The sequence below is a fragment of the Lepidochelys kempii genome, chromosome 2 (assembly GCF_965140285.1).
Source record: "Lepidochelys kempii isolate rLepKem1 chromosome 2, rLepKem1.hap1, whole genome shotgun sequence".
In the NCBI taxonomy this organism is placed as follows: Eukaryota; Metazoa; Chordata; order Testudines; family Cheloniidae; genus Lepidochelys; species Lepidochelys kempii.
Genome location: NC_136381.1, coordinates 80,182,573 through 80,206,269, shown reverse-complemented (window position 1 = coordinate 80,206,269; position 23,697 = coordinate 80,182,573). Strand labels below are relative to the sequence as shown.

General features: G+C 44.3%; 1 protein-coding gene across 2 annotated transcripts; it reads left to right on the top strand.

The window, feature by feature from the left end:
• Nucleotides 1–8,272: 8,272 nt before the first annotated feature.
• On the top strand, nucleotides 8,273–22,512 carry PSMA8 (proteasome 20S subunit alpha 8). Of its 2 annotated transcripts, XM_073331342.2 has the most exons (7): nucleotides 8,277–8,669; nucleotides 14,264–14,390; nucleotides 16,142–16,266; nucleotides 17,170–17,292; nucleotides 18,630–18,749; nucleotides 18,850–18,912; nucleotides 22,073–22,512. In XM_073331342.2, the coding sequence occupies exons 1-7, from the start codon at nucleotides 8,568–8,570 to the stop codon at nucleotides 22,160–22,162; spliced, it is 750 nt and encodes a 249-aa protein (XP_073187443.1). In that variant the 5' UTR covers nucleotides 8,277–8,567; the 3' UTR covers nucleotides 22,163–22,512. The 2 variants fall into 2 exon arrangements, with proteins under 2 accessions (XP_073187444.1, XP_073187443.1); XM_073331343.2 differs by lacking the exon at nucleotides 18,630–18,749 and having other exon boundaries at nucleotides 8,273–8,669.
• Nucleotides 22,513–23,697: the final 1,185 nt, after the last annotated feature.

The following is a 23,697-nucleotide window of genomic DNA, read 5'->3' as shown; positions in this document are numbered from 1 at the left end:
GCTCGCTGCTTTCCTCACTGCATCAGAGCCAGCCTGAGCCCCCTCTCCGGTGTGCATGGGGGCAGGGAGCCTCAGGGGTCTGGTTACAGGCAGGGAGGTACCCTGAGCCTAGCAGCTCCTCCCTGCTGCCAGCCAGGTCATCTGCATTTTCACTGACCATTTCCCTCTCCACTGATTGGTTCCCTGGATTCATATTCAAACCCTTGGCAGTTACTGGAGCAGGGCCTGGATCCTGTCCCAAAGAGACAAAGTCAACTCACAACAGGGTCTCGCAGCTGGTATCCTGGAGCACCACAACGACCAGCTAGCCCAACCCCTCCTGTGACTGCACAAGGATCTGGGCCGTAGGCAGGGCGGGGGGCTTCGTTCCTGGGACCCTCACCCAGCTCACACAGCCCCTCAGCCTCTGAGGCTGCAACACCCAGGGCCTGACAACAGTCCTCTCTGTCCCAGGTTCTCGCCACCCCAGGAATGTCTCCCCATTGACCATCACCTTCCGCTCCCACTGGAGGTCCGAGGGGCCTGACCCCAGGAAACTCCACACAGACATATAGGTTAGGACCAGGAGTGGGAGCCTGTCCACCTCCCCACCCATCTGGCTGATGGAGTCTGTGGCCTTGGGACCCAGCAAGGGAGCTAGACACCGGGGCTTTTCCACAGGGTCCCCCTGGTTCAAATCGCCAGCCTGCTCAAAGGCAGTGAGGTGGGCATCCACCTTAACCAAAGTTAAGGTTATCCTCCTCCTTAACCAAGGGCAGCAATTTAGTCTCGAGGTTCCCTGCAGAACTGGCATCCCGGGGTCTATCCCCACTCACCCCTGGGAGGTCCCCTATGCCTCTCCGCTCCACCATCGCCAGTTCATGCAGCTGCTGCTTCTGCAGCTCTTTCTCGGGCTCTCGCCGTCTCTCACAGTCCTCTTGCTCTCTCGGACTCAGCTCCAATCCCATCCATCTCTGATCCCCGGATGGGGAACCCAATCATGAAGACCCTCATCTGGTCTGGGACAGGAGTCTTGGCGATGTCTGGCTACCACTCCAGCTGCTCCCAGATCCTGCTATAGCCCCATTTGGGGTCAGAAATCTGTTCCTTAGAGTGGTCGTCCTCCTCCTCCAGCTGCACGATTAACTGTGCTTTGGTGAACTTTCCAATGCTCAACCCTTCCTTTCTGCACAGGGTTACAATGTCCTTCTTAAGGAGACGGTGACAGGCCATCACTCCGCTCTTCCCAAGTTGTTGTGGATTCACAGGCCTGTGTGCTTTCAGCTCCCCACAGTTTCCAGGGAGAATCCCTAGTGTGCCAGCCCTTCTCGAGGTCACCACCTCTTTGCCAGGGTCGAGCTGCAGACTCCTCCGCCCCTGAGACCGCTCGCTGCAATCCCCTGGGGGACCCTGTTACTGCAAAAGTCCTTCACTCTGGTCACACACTCCCAGGGGTTAACCGCCTCCCGACACCACTCCTCTCTGAGCCTTCAGCACGCCTGGTCCTCGTCAATCCCCCTTCGTTTTACTGCTCCCCAGTCACTTACTGCAGGAAGTGCCATCCATGGGGTGCAGTAGATCCCACCGCTACCACCAGTTGTCACGGAGTCCCTGGGCGATGCTCTGGAACTGCTCCCCATGAAGCCTGTCAGGACTCTGGGGAGTCTCCTCTCTGTGAGCAGCCTGTCTTCAGGACACACAGCTCACACAGCTTCCACCTTCCTGGGTCTGACCTCGGAGCATTCAGCATCCTCTGCCCCTCCGTGCACTTCCCCCAGCGAGTCCACCCAGGCGGCGTCTTGGGGAAGCCAGAGGGTCCTGCACCCCAACTCCGCAGTCAGATGTGACTCTCAGCCAGCCAGGAAAACAGAGGTTTATTAGACGACAGGAACATTGTCTAAAACAGAGCTTGCAGGTGCAGAGAACAGGACCCCTCAGCTGGGTCCATTTTGGGGGGCAGTGAGCCAGACAACCACATCTGCCCTTCACTCCATGTCCCAGCCAGCCCCAAACTGAAACTCCCTCCAGCCCCTCCTCCTCTAGGCTTTCCCCTTTCCCGGGCCAGGAGGTCACCTGATTCCTTTGTTCTCCAACCCTTTAGCTCTCACCTTGCAGGGGGGAAGGGCCCAGGCCATCAGTTGCCAGGAAACAGGGTGTCAGCCTTTCTCTGTGTCCAGACCCCTGCACACACCTGCCCTCTAGGGCTCTGCAATGATCATACACCCTTACCCCACCACCTAGATACTTAAGAACTGCACAGGGGAAACTGAGGCACCCCCACACTATTCAAAGGAAACATTAAGAACAGTCACACTCACCCCTCCTTCTAAATGGAAAAATACCAGATTATAAGCTTTGTAATGATACCTTACAAGACACCTTTTGCATAAAGCATATTCCAGTTACATCATATTTACACTTATAAGCATATTTCCATAAACATATGGAGTGCAACGTCACACCTGCAACTAGATCTGCTGATGCAGTGAACTCACTGGGGTTCCTCACAGGTGGATAGGTCCATGCTAGTGAATCCAGTTGTAAAGTAGTAGATGGTAGTAAAATAACAAATGGTGTGGAGAAAGTGAATAAGGAAATGTTATTTACTCCTTCACATAACACAAGAACCAGAGGTCACCCAATGAAGTTAATAGGTAGCAGGTTTAAGACAAATAAAAAGAAGTACTTTTGCACACAAAACACAGTCCACCTGTGGAACTCACTGCCAAAGGATGTTGTGAAGGCCAAAATGATAACCGGATTCAAAAAAGAATTAGATAAGTTCATAGAGAATAGGTCCATCAATGGGTATTAGCCAGGGTTGTCAGGGATGCATCCCCATGCTCTAGGTATTCCTAGCCGCTGACTGCCAAAAGATGGGATTGGATGACAGGGTATGGATCATTTGATAAATGCCCTGTTCTGTTCATTCCCTCTGAAGTACCTACCATTGGCCACTGTCAGAAGGCATGATAGTGGGCTAGATGGACCATTGGTCTGAGCCAGTATGGCCATTCTTATAGGGCCTGCTTTTTGACTTTTGCTTACTTGAACAGTTGAATTTTAAACATAAGTCAAGTTCTGTTTCTTTAATTAAAAACTTTCCTTTGTTAAACATATATATTGTGCTGTAGGACAGGCTGCCACCCACGTATCTCCAGGTCTGTTTTTCTCTTTCAGTGGCCCCAGTAATTCTATTCAAACACTGCAAGTATAAATAGCCCATAGGGTTCATTACAAAAAATAAAAATAAAATAAAAAAAAAGCCCTGTGCACATACACAATAACTATAATTCAGAATTCTCCAACACAGACCAGGTAGTACATTCAATCTTTAAAGTCTGCACAATCCATCAACACATTAAATACAACTCTCTCTTTCGACTCCCTGGGACATCTCACGATGTGTCACTCCAAGCCCTCCAGCTGGGGCAATTCTCCATCCTGTTACATTCTCACATTTGGTTCTAGTGACCCAGAGACTTGGGCAGGCTCATCCCTCCCCAGACTTCAGCTCTCTCTGCTTCAGCTCAGACCAGGGGTGAAAGTGGGCCGGTGAGGTGTACTGGTAAGAAGTCGGTACCGGCCCATACGCAGCCCACGTTAAAGCGCTGCCACGGCAGCGCTTTCACATTGCTGCCCACTTTGCCTCCTCTATCAGCGGCCCTGATAGAGGAGGCAGCACTTTAACATCATTGCCCCTTTTGCCGCCCCCTCCCCAGCCATCAACACTGGGGGAGAGGCAAAAGGGGCAGCTGCCCCGGGGCCGGCGATTTAAAATGGCCCCGAGGTGCCGGCTGCCGCCATCACTACCACAGCAGCAGCCGGAGCGCCAGGCCCTTTTAAATCACTGCCGGAGCCCGGGCAGCGGGGACCAGACAGCACGGATGGGCTGGCTGGGGAAGGCTGACCTCCCAGACCCGCCCCTTCTGCCTGAGGCCCCGCCCCTTCTGAGGGCCAGAGCCGGCCCCCATACCGGTAAGAATTTAATATTACTTTCACCCTTGCCTCAGAGATCCCCCTCTGCAGCTCTCAGCCCTCTCTAGAAAATGGCTGTCAGGTCAGGAAAGTTTGTAGGTGACACCCACCCCACTTGCCACCACCTGCCTGCCTTCACCAGCCTGATCTGGCTCTGCTGCCCAACTAGGGAAACATTCAGTGCTCCCTCCTTCAGGTATATCCCCTCCCTGCAGCTCTCAGCCCATGTCTTCTGCTAAGCACACTGTACTTCTCTAAAAAACCCCAGCTTGCTCCCTGAACTCTAGTTCTGCACTCTATAGTCATCCTGTTCTCTCTCATTTATAACTCTTAGGGGCAGACCCATCCTCCTTATTCCATAAAACTAGAGAGGACTTGGACTGGAACAGGAGCGCTGGGCCCAATTTCATTTAAGGGGCTAGCTACCCCGTTACCGAGCACTACATTGGCTGGGGGAATGCCTTCAACTGTGATGTGGTTTGACTCTTATGGTGCTTTTTACTTCATAAAAGAAATTCTATCAAGAGGGGAAAGTTGTTTTGAACTTGTTCTATTTATTGACTTGTTACTTCTTGCCTGGTTCTTTCAATTTTGACATTTATGCCGTGCATCGGCCATTGTGTGGCATATTAATAAAGAGTAACACTTGAAATATGAGCGTCTATGTCCTGATATAAAATGAACTACGCAAACAATATTGCACATTACAAAGATATTGGTGTCTACACCATCTTCCAGAGAGACAGTAACAAAACCAGAGAAAATCATTGTGATGCTAAATTTTGATTCTAGTATCTGACATGTTAGTTTGCAAATATAAATACTTAGAATAAGAAATGCATGTCATGTTCAACAGTCAGCACAAATGGGAACAAGCAGGGCTGCAACTGTGAGAAAATCTTTCAGAGCCTTGATTTTATTCTTCAAAGGGGAATCTCCTGCTAGTAGGAATGTATGCTATAAATAAAAAAAAAAAAAATAACACTGTCTAATCTAACTCCCCTTAGAGCTGAAAGTTCTATAAAACTTCCTAAAGGTTAACAGTTTCTTTCAGGACAAGTAAGGCAAAGTATTACAGTGCAGTGACTTTTTCACTTCTGTGTGTCAATACAGCAGATCAGAACAGGTACACATGGGATGGCATCTGCTACCAAGTACTGCTGTAGCAAGGTCTTGGTGACTTGCTTCCTCCTTTGAAAAACAATAACGCTGTCACGGAGAAGCCTTTTCTGCAGAGATGGCCTCAGGCACCCTTTCCCCTTTATGAGCTATCATTGGCCTTCTGAAGAATCATCACCATTAACCAGAGAGGAACAAACTTTAAATTACCACAGGACGTGATTCCTGCTTTGCCAACACTCATCAGCAATATGCAACAGCAAGATGGAGTCAGAATGATACCAGATACAAGTTTTCTGTCAGAGGGCCTGATCCTGAATGCAGAGCATCTGTAACTCCCACTAAAACTGAGTATCACCATCCCCAAAAACGCTATGATTAAGATTGAGAAAGGGAGCACAGCCCATTTCTTGTGATCTTATGAGTATTGGTAAAAATTAAAAATTCACAAAGCTTTTATGCCGGTTTGTACTGTCTTACAGGGAAATCTCCCAGGAAGCCTCAGGACTTAGAGACCCCAAAACCCATCCATTAACTGGGAGATAAAAACACATCCCATTGATCTAGGAGTCTGAGTTTTTACTGTCGGGGGTTCAGATCCAACAGAACTTGGATCCAAAGATGTATCCTGGGGGAGGAGCATGACCACTGGAGAAGCATGGGACCAGGAGGCACAGGAGGTGTAGGCACCTTTGGTGGTTCTGTCCACCCTCTGTTGTTTCTTGAGTTTGAATTTAGCATGTTATTGTGTTATGCATTATGAGGCATGATCTGAGATGCCCCATAATGCATAGCATGTTAGCATATCAGATTCAAACATTAGAGGTAGCAAATGACAGGAGGGCAATGTATGAGGCCTACCTTTGAAGAACCAAAGCGTCACAACTTGAAGCAGCTGCAGTGACACTTCTAACCCCCTTATCCGAGGAAAAAAATATTGTCCCCCACACCCGTGAGCTCTATAAATGGTAGTGGTGATGACTGGATAGAGCATGAGCGCCCACTTGCCTCCCAATATGAGGCTGCTTTCATGGTTTAACTCTATCCTATTTGTTTGACCTTTTGGTTTTCTACTCTTCAATCCACTTTATTATTTATATTCTCTTTATATTACTTCTATTTTAATCTCAGAAGGATAATCAGAGCTGTATAGTATTTTGGGTATTTTCACACTGTGCTCTTTGGTTATGGAACTTTATTTATATACTACAATCTAAGAATCACCATATATTATTTTTTGGAGAGGATCTTCAAGAAATCTATGTCATTTGATAATAAATGACCAGTAATAAATGGTACAATGAAACACAAAAACAAGGAATACATAGCTATGTTTGACCAAAAATAGATTGCAGAGTTGATTTTATCAGCATTAATAATCATTGGTGCCATTTCTCTTATATAGTGCCTTGGTGACAAAAAAGCACAGAAAAGAAACAATATATTAATAATTCTGCAGATATGCTCTGAGTATTACTGTTCTTGAAAGCAGTTTGGAAAATCCTGCTCTGTAACTAAAATCTTGAAATGCTGAATGTACATTTATTATTTTCCATTTTAGAAGTCTGTAGATCACTTTATTTCCCATTTTCATTATTTATACAAAATTCTCAGTATTAATTATTATGAACCTGATCCTGCAACCAGATCTGCAAAGATGGATAAAATTGCACAATTAGAGTATAAAATGTTATCATTAGTTATAAGTGACTGAAAATAGAGGAATTTATGAAGGATTATAACAGGGATCCTTTCCTTCTCAGCCCTCCCTATACACAATATCCAGAGGTTCACTCTCAACCTGAATCTAGAAGTGCAATATATTAACATGTAACAAGCTTTAAAAAGGAACCACAAAAGACTTACATAGGATAATCATATCCCATCAAAATCAGTGCTGTGCCCCTTGTCCTTGACCTAGCCTGTGATAACCCACCCATTTAGTCCCAGCAAGTGATGAGATGGTATGAGGATGAAGTCATTTAAGTCAATGGGACTCCACCAGGGCATAGGATTCACTGAAGGATTGAAGTCAAAGATTCTGAAAATGCAAACACTTGTGCCTGTGCTTAACTTTACTGCTAGCTGTAGTCCTGTTTTCAGTGGTAGTGAAGTTAAGCTCATGCATAAGTGTTTGCAGGATCAGGGCCAAAGTTAGTAAAAATAGCTAGAATGTTTACAAAATTCTCTTTTCCTTTCTCTGGCCCAAGTTTCCAGCCTGGACTGCACAAATACTTCTAATAGGCAAGCAGGTGAAATGGTGGGCTTTCTAAAAGATGCCACACAAAAACAAGTTTAAATATTTTTTCTTTTCAAGCAATGTCTTCTTTAAAATAATAATGTAGTACTTTTTATCTTTAGATCTCAAAGTGCTTTACAAGATAGGTCAGTACCATTATCCCCATTTCACAGGTGGAGAAATTGAGACACAGAGAAGTGAAGTGACTTGCCCAAGGTCACCAAGCAGGTCAGTGGCAGAACCAGGAATTGAACCAAGGTCTCCTAAATCCCAGTCTGGTGCCCTTGTTTGCAGATTTTCAAGTAACACTATCAAAGTGTCAATGCAGAAATTGGCCTCAATCCTACAACTGGAAAAACAGGGCTCCCTATGGGCACGGGGCTCAGACTCTGCAGTTCCAGCTGGAGGACTAGGGTAGTGCCAGTAGGTTTCGGGAATCGTAGGAGGAGGTGTTTCCTTGTATATGGTACTTGTGCATCTGGGAAAGCTACAGACAGGAGCATTGCAGTGGGGAATTTGGGATACATTTCTTAACTTCATTCAAATGCATGGGACTACGGAGGAATAGACAACTTTTTTAATGGGGAGGGAGACTCTAGAGTTAAAAAGGAACAGAACGGCTGCTGAATATCACTCTAATGAGGAGCCAAAGTTGGTCAGGTGATAGCTTTCATCATTGGCCCTTTGGCTGGAGAGCAAGCCAAGCCTTCAGGCTGCCCAGGGCTCTTCCTGGGGTGACCAATCACAGCTATTCCCTGTCTCTCTGATCTCCTGGGGCCAGCCCTGCTCTAACAACCCTGCAGCTTTTGTCCTATGACTACACGGGTCCACTTGTAATGAAGTGACACTAGTTTCCAGTCTCCCCCCCAGTGTTTCCTTTGCTGGTTTGTGCAGTCCCGAATGCCTGGGGGCTCTCGGCTCTCCAGGCCTGTGGGCGAGGAGAGAGCTCTGAGGAGGGAAAGGCTCGTTTACTTTCCAAAGAGCCGGGGCCTGTGCCCTCCCCCTGAAGACAAACTGCGGCCCTGGCAGAGTCAGGCCGTCTAAGCGTGAGGGCTGGCTCCAGCAGTGAGCCTGCCTGCGCCCCCCGCGCCCGGCCAGCGCCCAGAGCGCCTCTCCCGGCCGCTGGCGCGCTCCCTAGGCAGCCGCCTGCCGGCCGGCCCCACAACAGCAGCCAGCCAGCCCGGAGCAGCAGGTGCGCGGAGCCGGAGCGGGAGCGGCGGCCGGGGCGTCCCCAGCACGCCGCAGGAGGAGCATGGCTGCCCGCTATGACCGCGCCATCACCGTGTTCTCCCCGGACGGGCACCTCTTCCAAGTGGAGTACGCCCAGGAGGCCGTGAAGAAGGGCTCCACGGCTGTGAGTGCGCCCTGGGCAGCCGGTCCCCGCGGCAGCGCCCGCCCTGCCTCCCCGGCGCCTTCTCGCTGGGCTGCCAGCGGGGAAGAGAGAGCCCCGTGGCAACTGACCTGCCCCCAGAGTGAGGGTGGGGAAGGAAAGGAGGCTCCCCAGAGACCCCTATGGGGAGGAGCTGGAGAAAAGAGAAACTCTCCTCCTCTGGGGAGGGGGCCAGAAGAGAGAGACTCCCCCACGGTGGAGCTGGGGTACGGAGAGACTCCCCCACGGGGGAGGCTGGAGAGGGAGAGACTCCCCCATAGGGGGCTGTGATAGAGGAGACTCTTCCAGGGGCCAGCAGAGGGAGCGACTCCCTAGGGTGGGGGGTGGACAGAGAGGGAGAGACTCCCCCGGGGTGGGGCTGGGCTAGAGAGAGACTCCCTTGTCAGGGAGAGTTATGGTTTTGTACGCCCATTGGAGCAACACGACACACATTGGTGGTGTGACCGGCTGCCCCCAGTACATACCAAGAGACTGCCCCAAACTATAAGGAGAAAGGAGCTGGAGGCTCCCTCCTGGCATCAGGTTTTGAGTCTCACTGTCGCTGCTTGGGATGGAGGATGTTGTTGGGGTGTGTTTCAAAGTGACATTTACCTTTAGGAGCCTTGTGCCATTTAAAAAACAAATCAACAAAGGCCTCTCTCCATCCAGTTTTCCTCAGAGCTCGTGATGCCAGCTCTGGTTGGTTTGCTGCAGAAAGGGAGAGTTTTTTAATAGAAGCCAGTAACTTCACGGCACTGACCCCCACTAAAAATGAAGGAAGGTGCCTCTACGGATGTAGTAAACTAGGAGATGCCCAAACTGTTTAGCTGTGGGACCCATGTGGGCAATTTGCCAGGAGCCCAAGTGGCACCCCAAATATGCATAAAACAGAGCAGACAGCCAGGTTGTCTGTAATATGCAGAGGTGTGGCCTGCAGGGTTGATTGGTTTTAGCATGCTATCCTCTGGCTTGATTTGTGTCGTGGCATTGAGTATATAGACATACGGGAGATCCAGGCTTAGGTAATGACAAGAAAATGTTGATTCAGGTATCCCACTCGCAGAATAGGTGACTCCTTGCCTAGTTCATGACTGCCTAGAAGGAACTGCTTACACACTTACAGGGCTAGATGTGATCATGCAGAAAAGTCACAGAGATATCAAGCTCTAAAAGAGACAGACATCCTATAGTGTACTCACAAATAGAACTTCACTACAATCTAACCTGTTGCCACTTGCATCAAGATAGAAAATTGCATGTTAGAACTTGTAGTTTTCAGGTTGCACATGTGTATTAAGTCTACGTTGTAGAATCATGTGACACACATTTTAACCACCATGCAAAAAGAGTTAGTTAAAAAATGTGGAAAAAAATAAAACATTTTAGTGTTTTCTTTGTTTAAAGAAACTGCAGTTTTTTTCTGCTAGCCCCCATGTTTAGATCCATTCTGTAAGAAAATTTAAAGTATGGCTCTACTCTGAACAATTATTCTGTAAAACTACCATTGTGACGTTCTGTAATTGTCTGTCTCTCATGCACTTCTATCTAGTATTTGCTGAACTTACAAGTAAAACAATTATTTTTCTTATTGCCAGCTCTGGAAGCTTAGTCTGAAAGTCAAGTTGGGTTCTTTCTGGATATCGTATTATCACCAGTTTAAAAATTCTGCAATTAGAGCTTGATTAGTTATTTTGTTCATGTGGATGGCAAGGTAGGATCATGCTCAAGTTACTTGCACACCTATAGTAACTCAGCTGTACTAGCAGGAGTAAAAAAAGTAGTATTTTTATCAGTAATGTAAATAGATATAACTGAGGAAGAAGACGACCTTTAACGTAATCATTTTTTTTTACCATAACTGCACTGTAATAATTTTTTCGATTTGTAGGGAAAAACCTTTTTGTGACCCAAATAACATCTATATCAAAATAAAATTCTTTTTATCACCCAGTGTTTAGAAAATTGTGTTTGTGCATGCACACGTGTGTGCGCACACACACACGAAGTCCTTAATCCTCGAACAAGTTGTGCACAAGTAGATCTCACTGACATGGATGCAGGGGTCTGCTTGCATAGAACAATTTGAAGGACTTGGATCTTTAAATCAAGAATAAAAGGTGTAATGAGAAGATGGAAATGTCATAAGAAATCATCTATAGAAAACTCTCAACTAATTAAAATGTCTTGGGAAGCTGCAACAAATAGAATTGATGGACATACTGTCACTTTTTAAAGGATAGGCATTTTACAGTGTGTATTTTTAAGATGCAGTGAAGGTATGAGACCACTGAGTATATCTTTCCTCAACATTCTAAAACTCCAGCTTATACCTTCATATTTTTGTAATGCTTCCTACGTTTGTTATTGTGACCTTTTACCTCATGTGAAATTGAGCTATATTTGTGTCTAAGGGTGACACAAAATGTCAGGAGAAGCTTGTCATTGGTTAGAATGCAGCAAAGGTTTAGTTTTGGGAAGGTGATGGGATGATATTGAAATGCTTGTCACTACTGAGTTGTGTAATGTAAGGGACATGAGGTTTGGGGGCACTTTGCACTCTGAGCTGCTTTTCTTGGGTGCCAGTGGGAGAAGGGAGCTTCTGGGATTGAGGCATCTCCATGATTTCTGCTTGCCTTTCCCCACCCCACCTCCTCCAAAAAAAAGAAAGGAGAGCATATTTCTTCTGTTTGTTTGTCCTCCCCTGCTGGGGGAGTGGTACTGGTTTTTGGAAGCTCTGTCTTGGAGGAGTGATGTCTTTGAGCTCTTTGACTCTATCTTGGGACCTAGCAGCTCCTAAACTCTGTTCCTCTGCACACCCTACTCTGTCTTTAATTCATGTTCACCTTTAGATACTCCTGGGGGAATTCTGCACCACTGCACGTGTGCAGAATTCATTTCCCCGCAGATATCTTTGCTTTCTCGCAGAAAAGTGATTTTCTGACAGGGAAGCAAAGGGAAGCTGCAAGAGCAATCATGCACCACTCCCTAGCTTTGCAGGTACATCATTTCAGGTACCCGGAAAAGCCAGTGAAGCGGTAAATCATCACAGGTCTGGAGACACCCCAGCTTCTAATCCTGGCTGGGCTGGAGGCAGTAGAGAACGGGATTTCCTCTTCCCCTGCAAGAAGTCGCTAGGGCTGCATCAGACCTACCCCCAGAAGCCTCCCCCAGCTGCAGGAAGTTCAGCATCCTCCCCTGCTTCCTGCCCCCATTGCTCCTCAGCTGTGTGTGGAGGGGTCACTGTACAGGGAGCTGCTCCCCCATCTGCCCAAGCCCCATGCATCCAGACCTCCCATACCCAGACACTCCCACCAAGCCTCACCCCATACACCCAGAACCCCCCAGCCCTCCATACCCAAACCCCACCTCATTGAACCTCAACCCCTGCACCCGGATCCCCCGTACCCAAACCCCACTGCTTCTGGACCCCCCATCCCTGCACCCAGACCACCCCCCACTGAGCTCCCTGCACTCAAACCCCACTCTGAGGAGCCCCACCTCCCTGCACCACCCTGAGCCCCCACATCCAGACCGTCACCCCACCGACCCCCAACTAGATGCACCCAGACCCCACCAAGCCTCACTCCCCCAGCACTGGGATTCCCCTGCTGAGATCCCCACACCCAGACCCTTCTGCTGAGCCCCAACCACTTTCACCTGGAAGCCCCTGCAGAGTCCCATTGCCCCTGCACCTGGAACCGCCCTAACGAACCTCTGTGCATCCAGATCCCCCCACACCTAGATCCCCCACTGAACTGCCTGTACCCAGATTATCCCACAGAGAATCCTCTCACTCCACACCTGGATCCCCTCACACTGAGCCCCTGCACACTTGGATCCTGCCTGGTTGAACCTGCCTGCCCCATGCCTGGTGCAAAGGGACAGGCCCCTAGGGTATTTCTGGGGCAGGCCCAGCCTTGTGCTGTGTCAGATTCAGGTGCAGCCTGAGTCCTGGGAGTGGGGAAACTGAAGGCTGATTTCTCACCTTCATGCAGTCAGTGGCCTGTGCTCCCACCTGCCATGCTGGAGCCTCTGCATTTATTTATCAACAAATAAAACTTGCAGAATTTTACAGTATTGCGTGCAGAATTTTTAATTTTTTGGCACAGAATGCCCTCTGGAGTATTTAGAGCACTTGGAATTCTGACAGTGATTCAGTCATCCAGGGAATAAGTTCTGATTAGAATGGGGAGAAAATACCCAGTAATAAATAAAAGAAAGATAGAAACAAAGCTCTCACTCGATACAGAGATATTGAAAATTGTCTCCGCTATTACAATAATGTCAGCCTTTGTTGCCCATCTCTCCCATTCTGCCCTTTATGCATGGTTGGAGCTTCCTGTGAACATCCACAAAGAATATCTTTATCCTTTTAAAAACCCCTCCTTAAAACTCTCTTTTGCCTTGATGCCTACAAAACAATCTTGACATCAGTTAGGCAGCTGGTGTGCTGATACTACAGGTTGTCATGCTGCCCAATATTGTCTCATTGGTTCCTTCTGCTCCTCTGTCTGTCTCACGGTGTTCACCTCTTGTAACTTATACTTAGATTGTAAATTCTTTGGACAGTGATTGTCTTTTTGTTCTGTGATTGTACAGCACCTACTACAGTGAAATGCTGGTCTGTAACTGGGACTCTTGGGTGCAACTGCAATACAAATAATAAATAAGACATCCACAGTTTCTTAGTATGGCAGCATACCCACCGTACCATCTTCATTTCTAACAGAGAGTCAAATATTACTGTTTTTTACTTATTGAGTACCATCGCTGTGGAGACTGTAACAGTCTAAGGGTATGTCCACACTATGAAATTAGGTCGAATTTATAGAAGTCGAATTTTTAGAAAGAGATTTTATACAGTTGATTGTGTGTGTCCCCACTTAAAACCATTAAGTCAGCGGAGTGCGTCCACAGTACCAAGGCTAGCGTCGACTTCTGGAGTGTTGCACTGTGGGTAGCTATCCCACAGTTCCCGCAGTCTCTGCCGCCCATTGGAATTCTGGGTTGAGATTCCAATGCCTGATGAAGCAAAAAACATTGTCGCGGGTGGTTCTGGGTACATGGCGTCAGGCCCCCATTCCCTCTCTCCCTCCGTGAAAGCAACGGCAGACAATCGTTTTGCGCCTTTTTTAATGGGTTACCCGTGCAGACACCATACCACGGCAAGCATGGAGCTCGCTCAGCTCACCGTATGTCTCCTGGGTGTTGGCAGACGTGGGACTGCATTGCTACCCAGCAGCAGCTCATTGCCTTGTGGCAGGAGATAGTGCAGTACGACTCATAGCCATCCTCATCATCTCCTGGGTGCTCTGGCCGGCCTTGGTCAGGTCAGTTGGGGTGCCTGGGCAGACATGGGTGCTCCTGGCAGATCTCGGTGAGGTCTGTCGGGCGTGCGTGGGCGGACATGGGTGCTCTTATTCAGCAAAGAATTAGGCATATACATAATTTCATTCTCATAGCTTTGGGGCTTAAACGTAAAGTGTCATTCTTACCCTAAGTATCATAATATCTTCATTATATTGTTAATGATGAAAAATGTTTCTAAGGTTAATTATTTTTTTATGATGACTTAACAGGTTGGAATTCGAGGGCTGGACATAGTTGTATTGGGGGTAGAGAGAAAGTCTGTTGCCAAACTTCAGGAAGAAAGAACTGTGAGAAAGATTTGTGCACTTGATGATCATGTCTGCATGGCTTTTGCAGGTATTGGTTATAGAGTTATTGCTCTGTGGAGCATCTTATTGCAGATATATGTTGTGCAAGAGGCCTTTAAAGACCTGTTCCTGGATTTAAGAAAAAATATTACTGAGGTGGTCAGGATAGTTCAGGAGACTGGTAAGGCTTTTGCTTTTACATCATAGGTTTGAATGTAGTGAACAGAAATCACTGCCTAATGAAGTTTTTTTTTCAGTGGCTGGTGGGAAATAATTTGGTCTTTAGAAAATTCTGAACATTTAGGGATTTTTGATTGACGCTTTCCTTTTTTTCCCCTCTTGTTCAGGTAGATATGTAGATCGTTAGCAGTGATGTGGCCAGTTGGAGCAGCAAGCTGCCTGTAGGCTGGCTGCACTAGCCTTAAACAGACCAAGGGAGAAGAGAACACTGTACCTGTGACTCCATCCCCAGAAAAAGAAATTGGGTTAATATTGGGGAAAACCCCATCAATATGGGGGAGACATTATGGGACTGGAAAAGCACACCTATCCCATTCTTCTTTCCAGGGGCAGACACAGTGATCACTTTCTGAGGGTAGGGAGAGAAATACCCTCCCATGCATGAGACAGCAACGGGGGGGAAGGTGCACGTGTGAACACCTGTTGCCCGCCCCCCCCCCACTCCACCAAGGACTAGCTTGGGGGACATTTAGACAAACATCCCCCTTCAGAAAAGGTTGGGGGAAGAAGAACTCAGCGGTTTGTTTACATGTTTGCAGCTTCCCATTCCCTCCCTATTATTGCTTACAGGGAGAGAAAAGAGAGGGGACCACAGAGAGACCCTGGAACCCCTCTTTTTAGGCTGTGGTGGTGCTCCTTTCAGCTCTCCCTTCCCTTGTTTATTTTAGGGCTACTGTAGCTTCTATAGCCTGCTCCTGCTAGGCCTGAGTGCCTCTGCTGATTATGTATGAATCTGCCTGAACAGGGGTGAGACTTCTGCCTGCAGAATAGAAGGAAAAGGAAAGGATTAGTTAGGGGTCCTTAAAATTTCAAAACACATGCACGCGCATGCATGTACATACACAGAGCATAATTAGTCATTTACACATCCTAGCCCTTACTGTTATAAAAAGTGATAAATGAATAAAACTGCTAGGGTTTTTATGGAAGATTCAGCAAGAACTCCTTAAGATGTCCATTTGCCTCAATAGCTCTTTAGTGCCCACCTTGCTGCACCATTTTTTGTATGAGAAAAGAAGAAGTGTAATGTAATTAGGTCCTGAAACACTTGTGCATGTGTTTAATATTAAGCACACAAGTGCCCTCATTGACTGTGTTTGCAGGATTGAGGTCTGAGAGATTAGAGTGGAAAGACATTTTGAAGAGGACATAAGGGTGTATTTTATTCTAGAAGAAGGTGTAACAAGTTTTGGTTGTCACTTGACCCACTTGATAATTTAAAGATACACTGTCAATTTAAATTTAGCTTCTGTCTCAAAATGTCTTGCCTACTACTGTTACAGGCAACATGGAAGATTATTATAACTAAAGAAAGTAGAGAACAATATTTTTTTATCTTTATTTTTTTCTTTCCTTCTCAGTTTGTTTGCTTTTGTGCAATTGACCATACTTTGTGAATGGTCAGTTTGCCTTCTGTAGTCAGTCTCAGAAAGAGGAAAATGACTTGCACAAGGCAAGAGGGAGAAAAAAAAGTAATTCTTCTTAAATGATACATGTATTGTTTCATAAAGAAAGAATATTCACTGTGTTGTAACATATTTGATAATTATGATTATGTAGGTCTGACTGCTGATGCTAGAATAATAATTAACAGAGCCCGTGTGGAGTGTCAAAGCCATAAACTTACTGTTGAGGATCCAGTCACAGTAGAATATATAACACGCTATATAGCATCTTTAAAGCAAGTAAGTATCTTACTTAGTGTTGTTAGTTTTCTGTAGGGACCTTTAGATAACACTATTTAAAAACAAACAAGCTGCTTCTATTTCACAGCAGTAGAAATAGAAGCCAGGTGTGAGTTTGCCAGTAAAAATGGGAGCCTGGTTAAATTTTCTATCACTGGACTTTTAAGAATGCAAATAGTGTTTGAAAGAAGTAGTACTAGTATTTTCCACAAGAAAATAGTTTCCATAATTAGCTTTTCTGTTTGGCGGACCACCTGCAAATATTGCTCCTGCTCTACTCTCATGTGCTGTAGTCCCTTTCATACATTTCCTACCTTATTTGGAAATGAAAATATATTATTGTATAACAAAAGTTAAGATAAAACAAATTTAAAAAAGCTTTTTTCAGATCAGTACTAGATAGTGTGAAGTGCTAAATTTAATGCAGATCCTTAATCTCAGAATGTCCTTCTTTCTTCATATTAGTGGAACAGTTAGGAATAGTCTAATCAATCATATGTCTATGGGGAGATGATTGTTGAAATCTGCTAATAACAGTACCCTGCACCCTGTTTGCAATAGCTTCATATGTAAAAATATTTAAGCAATATGTTTATTTTTAAATTCCTACAATTAGTTTAGACCTTGTTGAGAATAGTGTACTTCGTGTCTCACTAAAAGCCAAATTCTGCCGTCAGTTACTCCTGTGCAAACTTCACTAGGGTTGTGCCAGTATAACACAGAGCAGAATTTAATCCCAGAATATTTAGGAATTGCATTCTCCCAGTGGTATGTTGTTATTAATAATCAGTTGTAGGTTAAATTGCTGTGTAGAGTCTTTTCAGTTTTATGCTGTTTCATATGTACTAGACTGATAACATTCCATGAAGGTAAAAATGTTAAAACTTTACATCTTGTTCATAGCGCTATACACAGAGCAATGGACGTAGACCTTTTGGTATTTCTGCCTTGATTGTGGGCTTTGATGATGATGGTAGTCCCAGATTGTATCAGACAGACCCATCTGGTACATATCATTCTTGGAAGGTAAGCTCCAACTTAATTCATAAATTGTATTATCTTAGTGCAAATATTTGCATAGGCAGTGTATCTCAATGAAGTCTGATGTTGCATGTTGTACTATGGATTCACATAAACAAAGAATCTGTTCCATGCTTTCAGAATGCTAGTTACAGTTGTTTGAGCACCAAAGCTAATTGTGGGTACGTTTACACTGGAATAAAAGACCCACAGCCCAGTCATGGTTGACCCAGGTCAGCTGACTTGTTGCAGGGCTAAAAATTGCTGTGTACATGTTCAGGCTCAGGCTGGAGCCAGAACTCTGGGCCCCTCCCTCCTCGCAGGGTCCCAGAGCTTGGTCTCCATCCCAAGCCCAAACATCTGCATAGCCCCACGGCCCAAGGCAGACGAACTGGGCTGGCTGTGGGTGTTGAATTACTGTATAGATGTAGCCTTAGCCTTATAGTTAAAGAATTAGTGAATCCACAGCAAAAATAAGAAAATAAATTTAAAATATATACAACAGCAAACATATTGCATGGTGATTGTGTGTTCGGTGTCATCGATTATGAAGAGAGAACCTCTCCACAGTGAATGTTGAAACCAGATTCCATTATAAAGCCCTATTTCAAACTCCCCCTCTCCTTTTAAACTTTCCCATGGGAAAACGGAGGCATGGCCTGAAAATTACCATATCTACTCTGAGAGCAAAAGAGCATACAGGAGAGATATTTAAAGACAGTGGGTCCAACCTTATGAGTTACGGGTCATTTAAAAACTACCTTACTTTAAATTTTATTTGTCTCCCTTTTGCTCAAAAACAGCTTGTTACTACTCTTTCAACCTTTCTATTTCCATTTATAGGCATCACCTAGCCCCTTCTTAGCTGGGTCTGATAATTGCACAGGACTGCTGGCCCCAAGCCCTTAAATGGGGAGACCACCCTGTTATAGCAAGGAAGTCCTAGCATGGTCAATTTATGGAAAAGGGGGTTCTGGCGTGAAAAAGCTTGAGAACCATTGTTCTAATATTTTCATGTCCTCAGGTGTTACAAGACCTAGGACCACTAACGATATTTTCAAAGTGCTTCAAATTAACAAAGTTTATTATGCTGTTTTGTCGTCTTTCCTTAAAAACATAAAGGCCTGGAAATCTTGAAAATGTTGTTGTATTCCACATGGAAACAGTGAAATAAAGTCTTTTCTGCCAATATTGCAAAACCCAAATCACATGTTACATAACGATAGTGGGGGAATTGCCAAATCAGTATCGTGTGAGAAATGTGTGGAGACCAAATGAGTTTGATTTGGTAAAACAAATTAATGTACATCATGGTGAGATACATAACTGTGTGTCTTCTACAGGCAAATGTAATTGGTCGCAATGCTAAAACTGTGCGTGAATTTTTGGAGAAGAATTACACAGAAGAAGCTATAGCAACTGACAAAGAAGCTATCAAATTAGCAATAAGAGCTTTGCTAGAAGTATGTAATCCAGTAGAATGCATACAATAAATGCTTTCAGAAAAGCTTGTTTTTCTTCGTTTTGTAACGTACTTGTAATGATGTTTTTGTTGTATACTAGGTTGTCCAATCTGGTGGAAAAAACATTGAACTTGCAATAATAAGGAGAAACCAACCACTGCAGGTATGAGTTATTGATTACATAGAAATAAAATGATGATTTCTATACAGAATCTTCTGACAAAAATTATTCCAGTTTACATCTGTGCATTTCAACTGGATGTATAAAGTGTCCCTAACATCTGGTAAAACAATATTATGTGACTTCTGTTGTTTCTCTGTAGATTGATTCTGTGAGCTATGTAGTAACTGCTGATAATTTATATTGTACTATAAGAAGCTGTGTTGGGAACATTCAGTGCAGGAAACTGTTCAGGGAAAATATAAAAACATACTTTTCTGGTTTTTGTGTGGGAGACATTATCACGTAGCTTACATGGCGAGACTCATAGTAAATTTTGATATTGTACAGTTCTAAAGAAGCATTTTTGCAATTTAATATTTCTGGCAAACATTTTGTGACCCTTTTTGTAGCTGCTATTACAGTGGAAAAGACAGACACCAGGCATGACAATTAAAAAATAAGATTTCCATAGAGTATTTCCCTTCTTTTGGAATAAACAACTCCATTCTTCTTCATATATTACCCGCATAATAGATAAGAGTATATAATCTCTTTAAGCAATTTTAACTGTTTGAGTTGTCTGGAATTTTAGTAAGATGTGATATTTAGTACTTAGTCCCAAATGACAGAATTTCTTTGGAATATTGTAACACTTCATTATTTCTGCTGCATCTGAAAGAAGTCCAGTTCTAGAATAAATTCTTGGCAAGATTGTCAAAAGATTTTGACTTTTAAAGATAAATGGTGGTATACACACTCTTAGAATAAACACATCTTCTACAAACTGCATTCATCATTACACCCTTAGCAGTGTATCACCACTTCCTGCAGTAACACCCACATCCTGTAGACTCAAGTTCAGTAAACCTTTACGTCCATACATTGCTGTCGTGAATTCTGTATGCACAGGGTGAATCGAATGATGAATTGTCAATTGAAGATAGCTGGCTAGAATTTTAGCCAAAATTACATATGTGCTTTATCGAAGATAGAGTGATAGGAAAGACACCCTGTTAGGATAGGTTTATTTCTGTGAAGCCCTGGAGAGGTGGAGGTGATAGAATCATAGAATTTAAGGTCAGAAGGGACCATTATGATCGTCTAGTCTGACCTCCTGCACAATGCAGGCCACAGAATCTCACTCATCCACTCCTGTAACAAACCCCTAACTTACGTCTGAACTACTGAAGTCCTCAATTCGTGGTTTAAGGACTTCAAGGTGCAGAGAATCCTCCAGCAAGTGACCGGTGCCCCATGCTGCAGAGGAAGGGAAAACCCCCCCAGGGCCTCTTCCAATCTGCCCTGGTGGAAAATTCCTTCCCAACCCCAAATATGGTGATCAGCTAAACCCTGAGCATGTGGGCAAGACTCACCAGACAGACACCCAGGAAAGAATTCTCTGTAGTAACTCAGATCCCACCCCATCTAACATCCCATCACAGGACATTGGGCATATCTACTGCTAATAGTTGAAGATCAATTAATTGCCAAAATTAGGCTATTCCGTCATATCATCCCCTCCATAAACTTATCAAGCTTAAGTCTTGAAGCCAGATATGTCTTTTGCCTCCACTGCTTCCCTTGGAAGGCTGTTCCAGAACTTCACTCCTCTGATGGTTAGAAACCTTTGTCTGATTTCAAGTCTAAACTTCCTGATGGCCAGTTTATATCCATTTGTTGTTGTGTCCACATTGGTACTGAGCTTAAATAATTCTCCCTCCATGGTATTTATCCCTCTGATATATTTATAGAGAGCAATCATATCTCCTCTCAGCCTTCTTTTGGTTAGGCTAAACAAGCCAAGCTCTTTGTCTCCTTTCATAAGACAGGTCTTCCATTCCTCGGATCATGCTAGTAGCCCTTCTCTGTACCTGTTCCAGTTTGAATTCATCCTTCTTAAACATGGGAGACGAGAAAGTGCATCAACTCAGCAGGAGCTCCCCAGGACACTTACTTCTGGGAATGCAGGGGAAATGAGGACACTGCCTAACCCTTTGAAAGAGCAGGGCATGTACTTCATAGATCAGGGGCAGCCAAACTGTGGCTCATGAGCCATGTGCGACTCTTTTACAGTTAAAGTGCAGCTCGCGGAGCCCCCTAAGTCCCCCCATTCTCCACCTATGGGGTGATGGATTATGGGCTTCTCCCCAGCTGGGGGTCTTGGGGCTTCAGCCCTGTGAAGCGTACCTGCCATGGCTCGGGGCTTCAGCAGGAGCAAGGCTGAAGCCCCGAGCCCCATCAGGTGCCTCATGCAGGACTAAAGCCCTGAGCCCCAGCAGTTGCTCCCCGGCTCTCGAACTTCTGAAGATTGTCATATGTGGCTGGGAGGGTCAGTAAGTCTGGCCATCTCTGTCATAGATAAAAGTGGCCCTTAGTATTCTTCCGTCTGTTATGAGGGTGGTAGAGGCACCCTCGCATAGACATTTTTTCCCCCAGTCCATAAACATGGCTTTAATTCTTATATTCGCTATTTTCTTTCAGTGATATTATATGGATTTCTAACACTTGTAACCAATCTGAAGGTTTGGGTAACAACATATTTATAAAGAACTAAGAGGGTTATTCGATAAACCATTTGCCTTTAATTTCTGGTAAGAGTCTATTAGGATTTGGTTCCAGCTGGAGGTCTGAGTGAGTGTCCACAAAACTCATTTAAATTGCTAGTGGACAGCCCAATAAAATGAAATCCTCACACACAATTTGACAGAATTGCCAACACACAATTTGACAGAATTGCCAACACACAATTTGACAGAATTGCCAGTCTGTACTGAAGAAGCCTAGGTTCATGCCAGTATAGTCACTAAATTGCCTTCTGCCATTAAAGTTGTTACTAGAGTAGCTCATGGTACAGCTATCTCATAATATCTGGCCTGTGAATTAACTTATAAGGAAAATAATCATCCCTGGCAGTCTCTTAATCTGCCAGGTTTATAAATGCAAATCTGTATAAACACACACCTTGACTTCAAAAAATTAACACAGGTTTGGTTCTCTCAATTTGTGTCTCAGATGGGAGCTTTTGAAACTTTTTTTTTCAACACTTCAGGAGTAAGTTTTGGAGCTGTGAAATGTAATTGAATCTGTGGATTAAAAAAGTGTAGATGGAATCCATATTAGTTACACTTTATACAATTCTTTGTCCTATGTTCCATTTCAGATTTTTAGTGCAAAGGACATTGAATCACAAGTTGCAGAAATAGAGAAGGAAAAAGAAGACTCTGAAAAGAAAAAGAAGAAAAGTATTTAAATCCCAGATAAATGCTGATGGCTGTTTATTAAAATGTTTCTGAAGTTTTAACAAATACTAGCTGACCACAATATTTACAGCTGCTGAATAAACTTGTCTCTTTCATTACCAAATACTCTAGTTTTCTGAATCCTGTCACAATTACAAATGTGCTGGTCCTAATGTGCTTGTATTTACTATTGTGTGCAAACAGGCAGGTATTTGCACCTTACCATTCCTCTATTTATTTATTGTTTACATATTCAGCATTAAAAGGCATTGTCAAACTTCCTGTAAGCAAATTATCTCCAAACTATAGGTGAATCTCTGTACAAGATATAAAAGGTTTCCAAGTGTTCAATTTTTTCTTATGTAACTTTTTGCAAGTTTGATAAGTTTGTGTTTACATAGTATTACTGTTACATATGGAATGCAAATTAAGAATTCAATAAAGTTCTGATTTATGTTTCGACTGTTTAATTTATTGTGTTGCATTTTCCAAAGCATGTTGCACTGCTAGTCTTTCTCTATTGTAGATGGCACAACACATTGAATTGCACCACTGTTTGAATGATAGAAACACCTTTCTCCTATTAGTGGATTGTACAAGATAGTGCATGGTATTTTTCTTAATGTGTTTGTATTATATTCAGCTTTCAAAATTTTAACTGACAAAGCCTATCATTTATTGGACCAACTTCTGTTCTCCAACAGAAGTTGGTCCAATAAAAGATATTACCACACCCATCTTGTCTGCCTAATATCCTAGGACTGATATGGCTACAATTGTACTGCATACAAAGCCTATCATGTTAGTACTCCACTAAATATATTTGTCCCACAGTTAAACATTTTAGTGCAGTGCACCCCTTCTCAGGGGTATTTTTTAATTGAATCTCTCCTACCCTTGCAGCCTTTCAGTTGCCTAGTTTCTCTCTCCCTACCCATTATTATTTTTCTTCCTCTCTCTTCCTTCCTTTATCTTATCTCTCCCTCAGTTTCTCTCTTTACTTACTCCCCTGTCTTACTCCAACAATCCTATTCTCATTCTTCTCCTGCACTCTAACTCCAACCAGTTAGGTTCCCATGACCTTGCCACCTCACCGGGCCACTTTAGGGGCTGTATTAGCTGGTTATGGGTCTCTGGTGCAGCAAGAATTGCAGATATACCTCCAGGGAGGCTTTCTGCTGGTAAGAGCAAGCTGCCCTGAGATACATCTATCTTACCTCATGACTAAATCAAGCTCCTGATGATTATTATTGGTAACTAAATATTTTCTAGCAAGCTCTTTAGAATATACTTTTTACCATGCATTCTTGTTGTATTTTTAGACATTTTATATTAATGTAAAGTTTCATTGTATTATGCTGTTCTTTTATTCTGATATTTATGAAGATAATATGTAAATTTAAAATATTGTTTGATGTCTACAAGCCTGAATGCTCAGAAGAGAGGTCCACCCATATAAAAGGTCAGCTAGCACAAGAGGACAGAGGAGGAGATGCAGGTGAGGGGGTATTTGTGACATCAGGTGTGAATTTCAAAAATGCATCTA

What these genes read in the sequence shown, in the direction of transcription:
- PSMA8 (XM_073331342.2), top strand. Translation starts at nt 8,568, where the DNA reads ATGGCTGCCCGCTATGACCGCGCCATCACCGTGTTCTCCCCGGACGGG. An exon ending in TGAAGAAGGGCTCCACGGCT is followed by an intron (nt 8,670 to 14,263) that starts GTGAGTGCGCCC and finishes ATGACTTAACAG; the next exon opens with GTTGGAATTCGAGGGCTGGA. An exon ending in ATATAGCATCTTTAAAGCAA is followed by an intron (nt 16,267 to 17,169) that starts GTAAGTATCTTA and finishes TCTTGTTCATAG; the next exon opens with CGCTATACACAGAGCAATGG.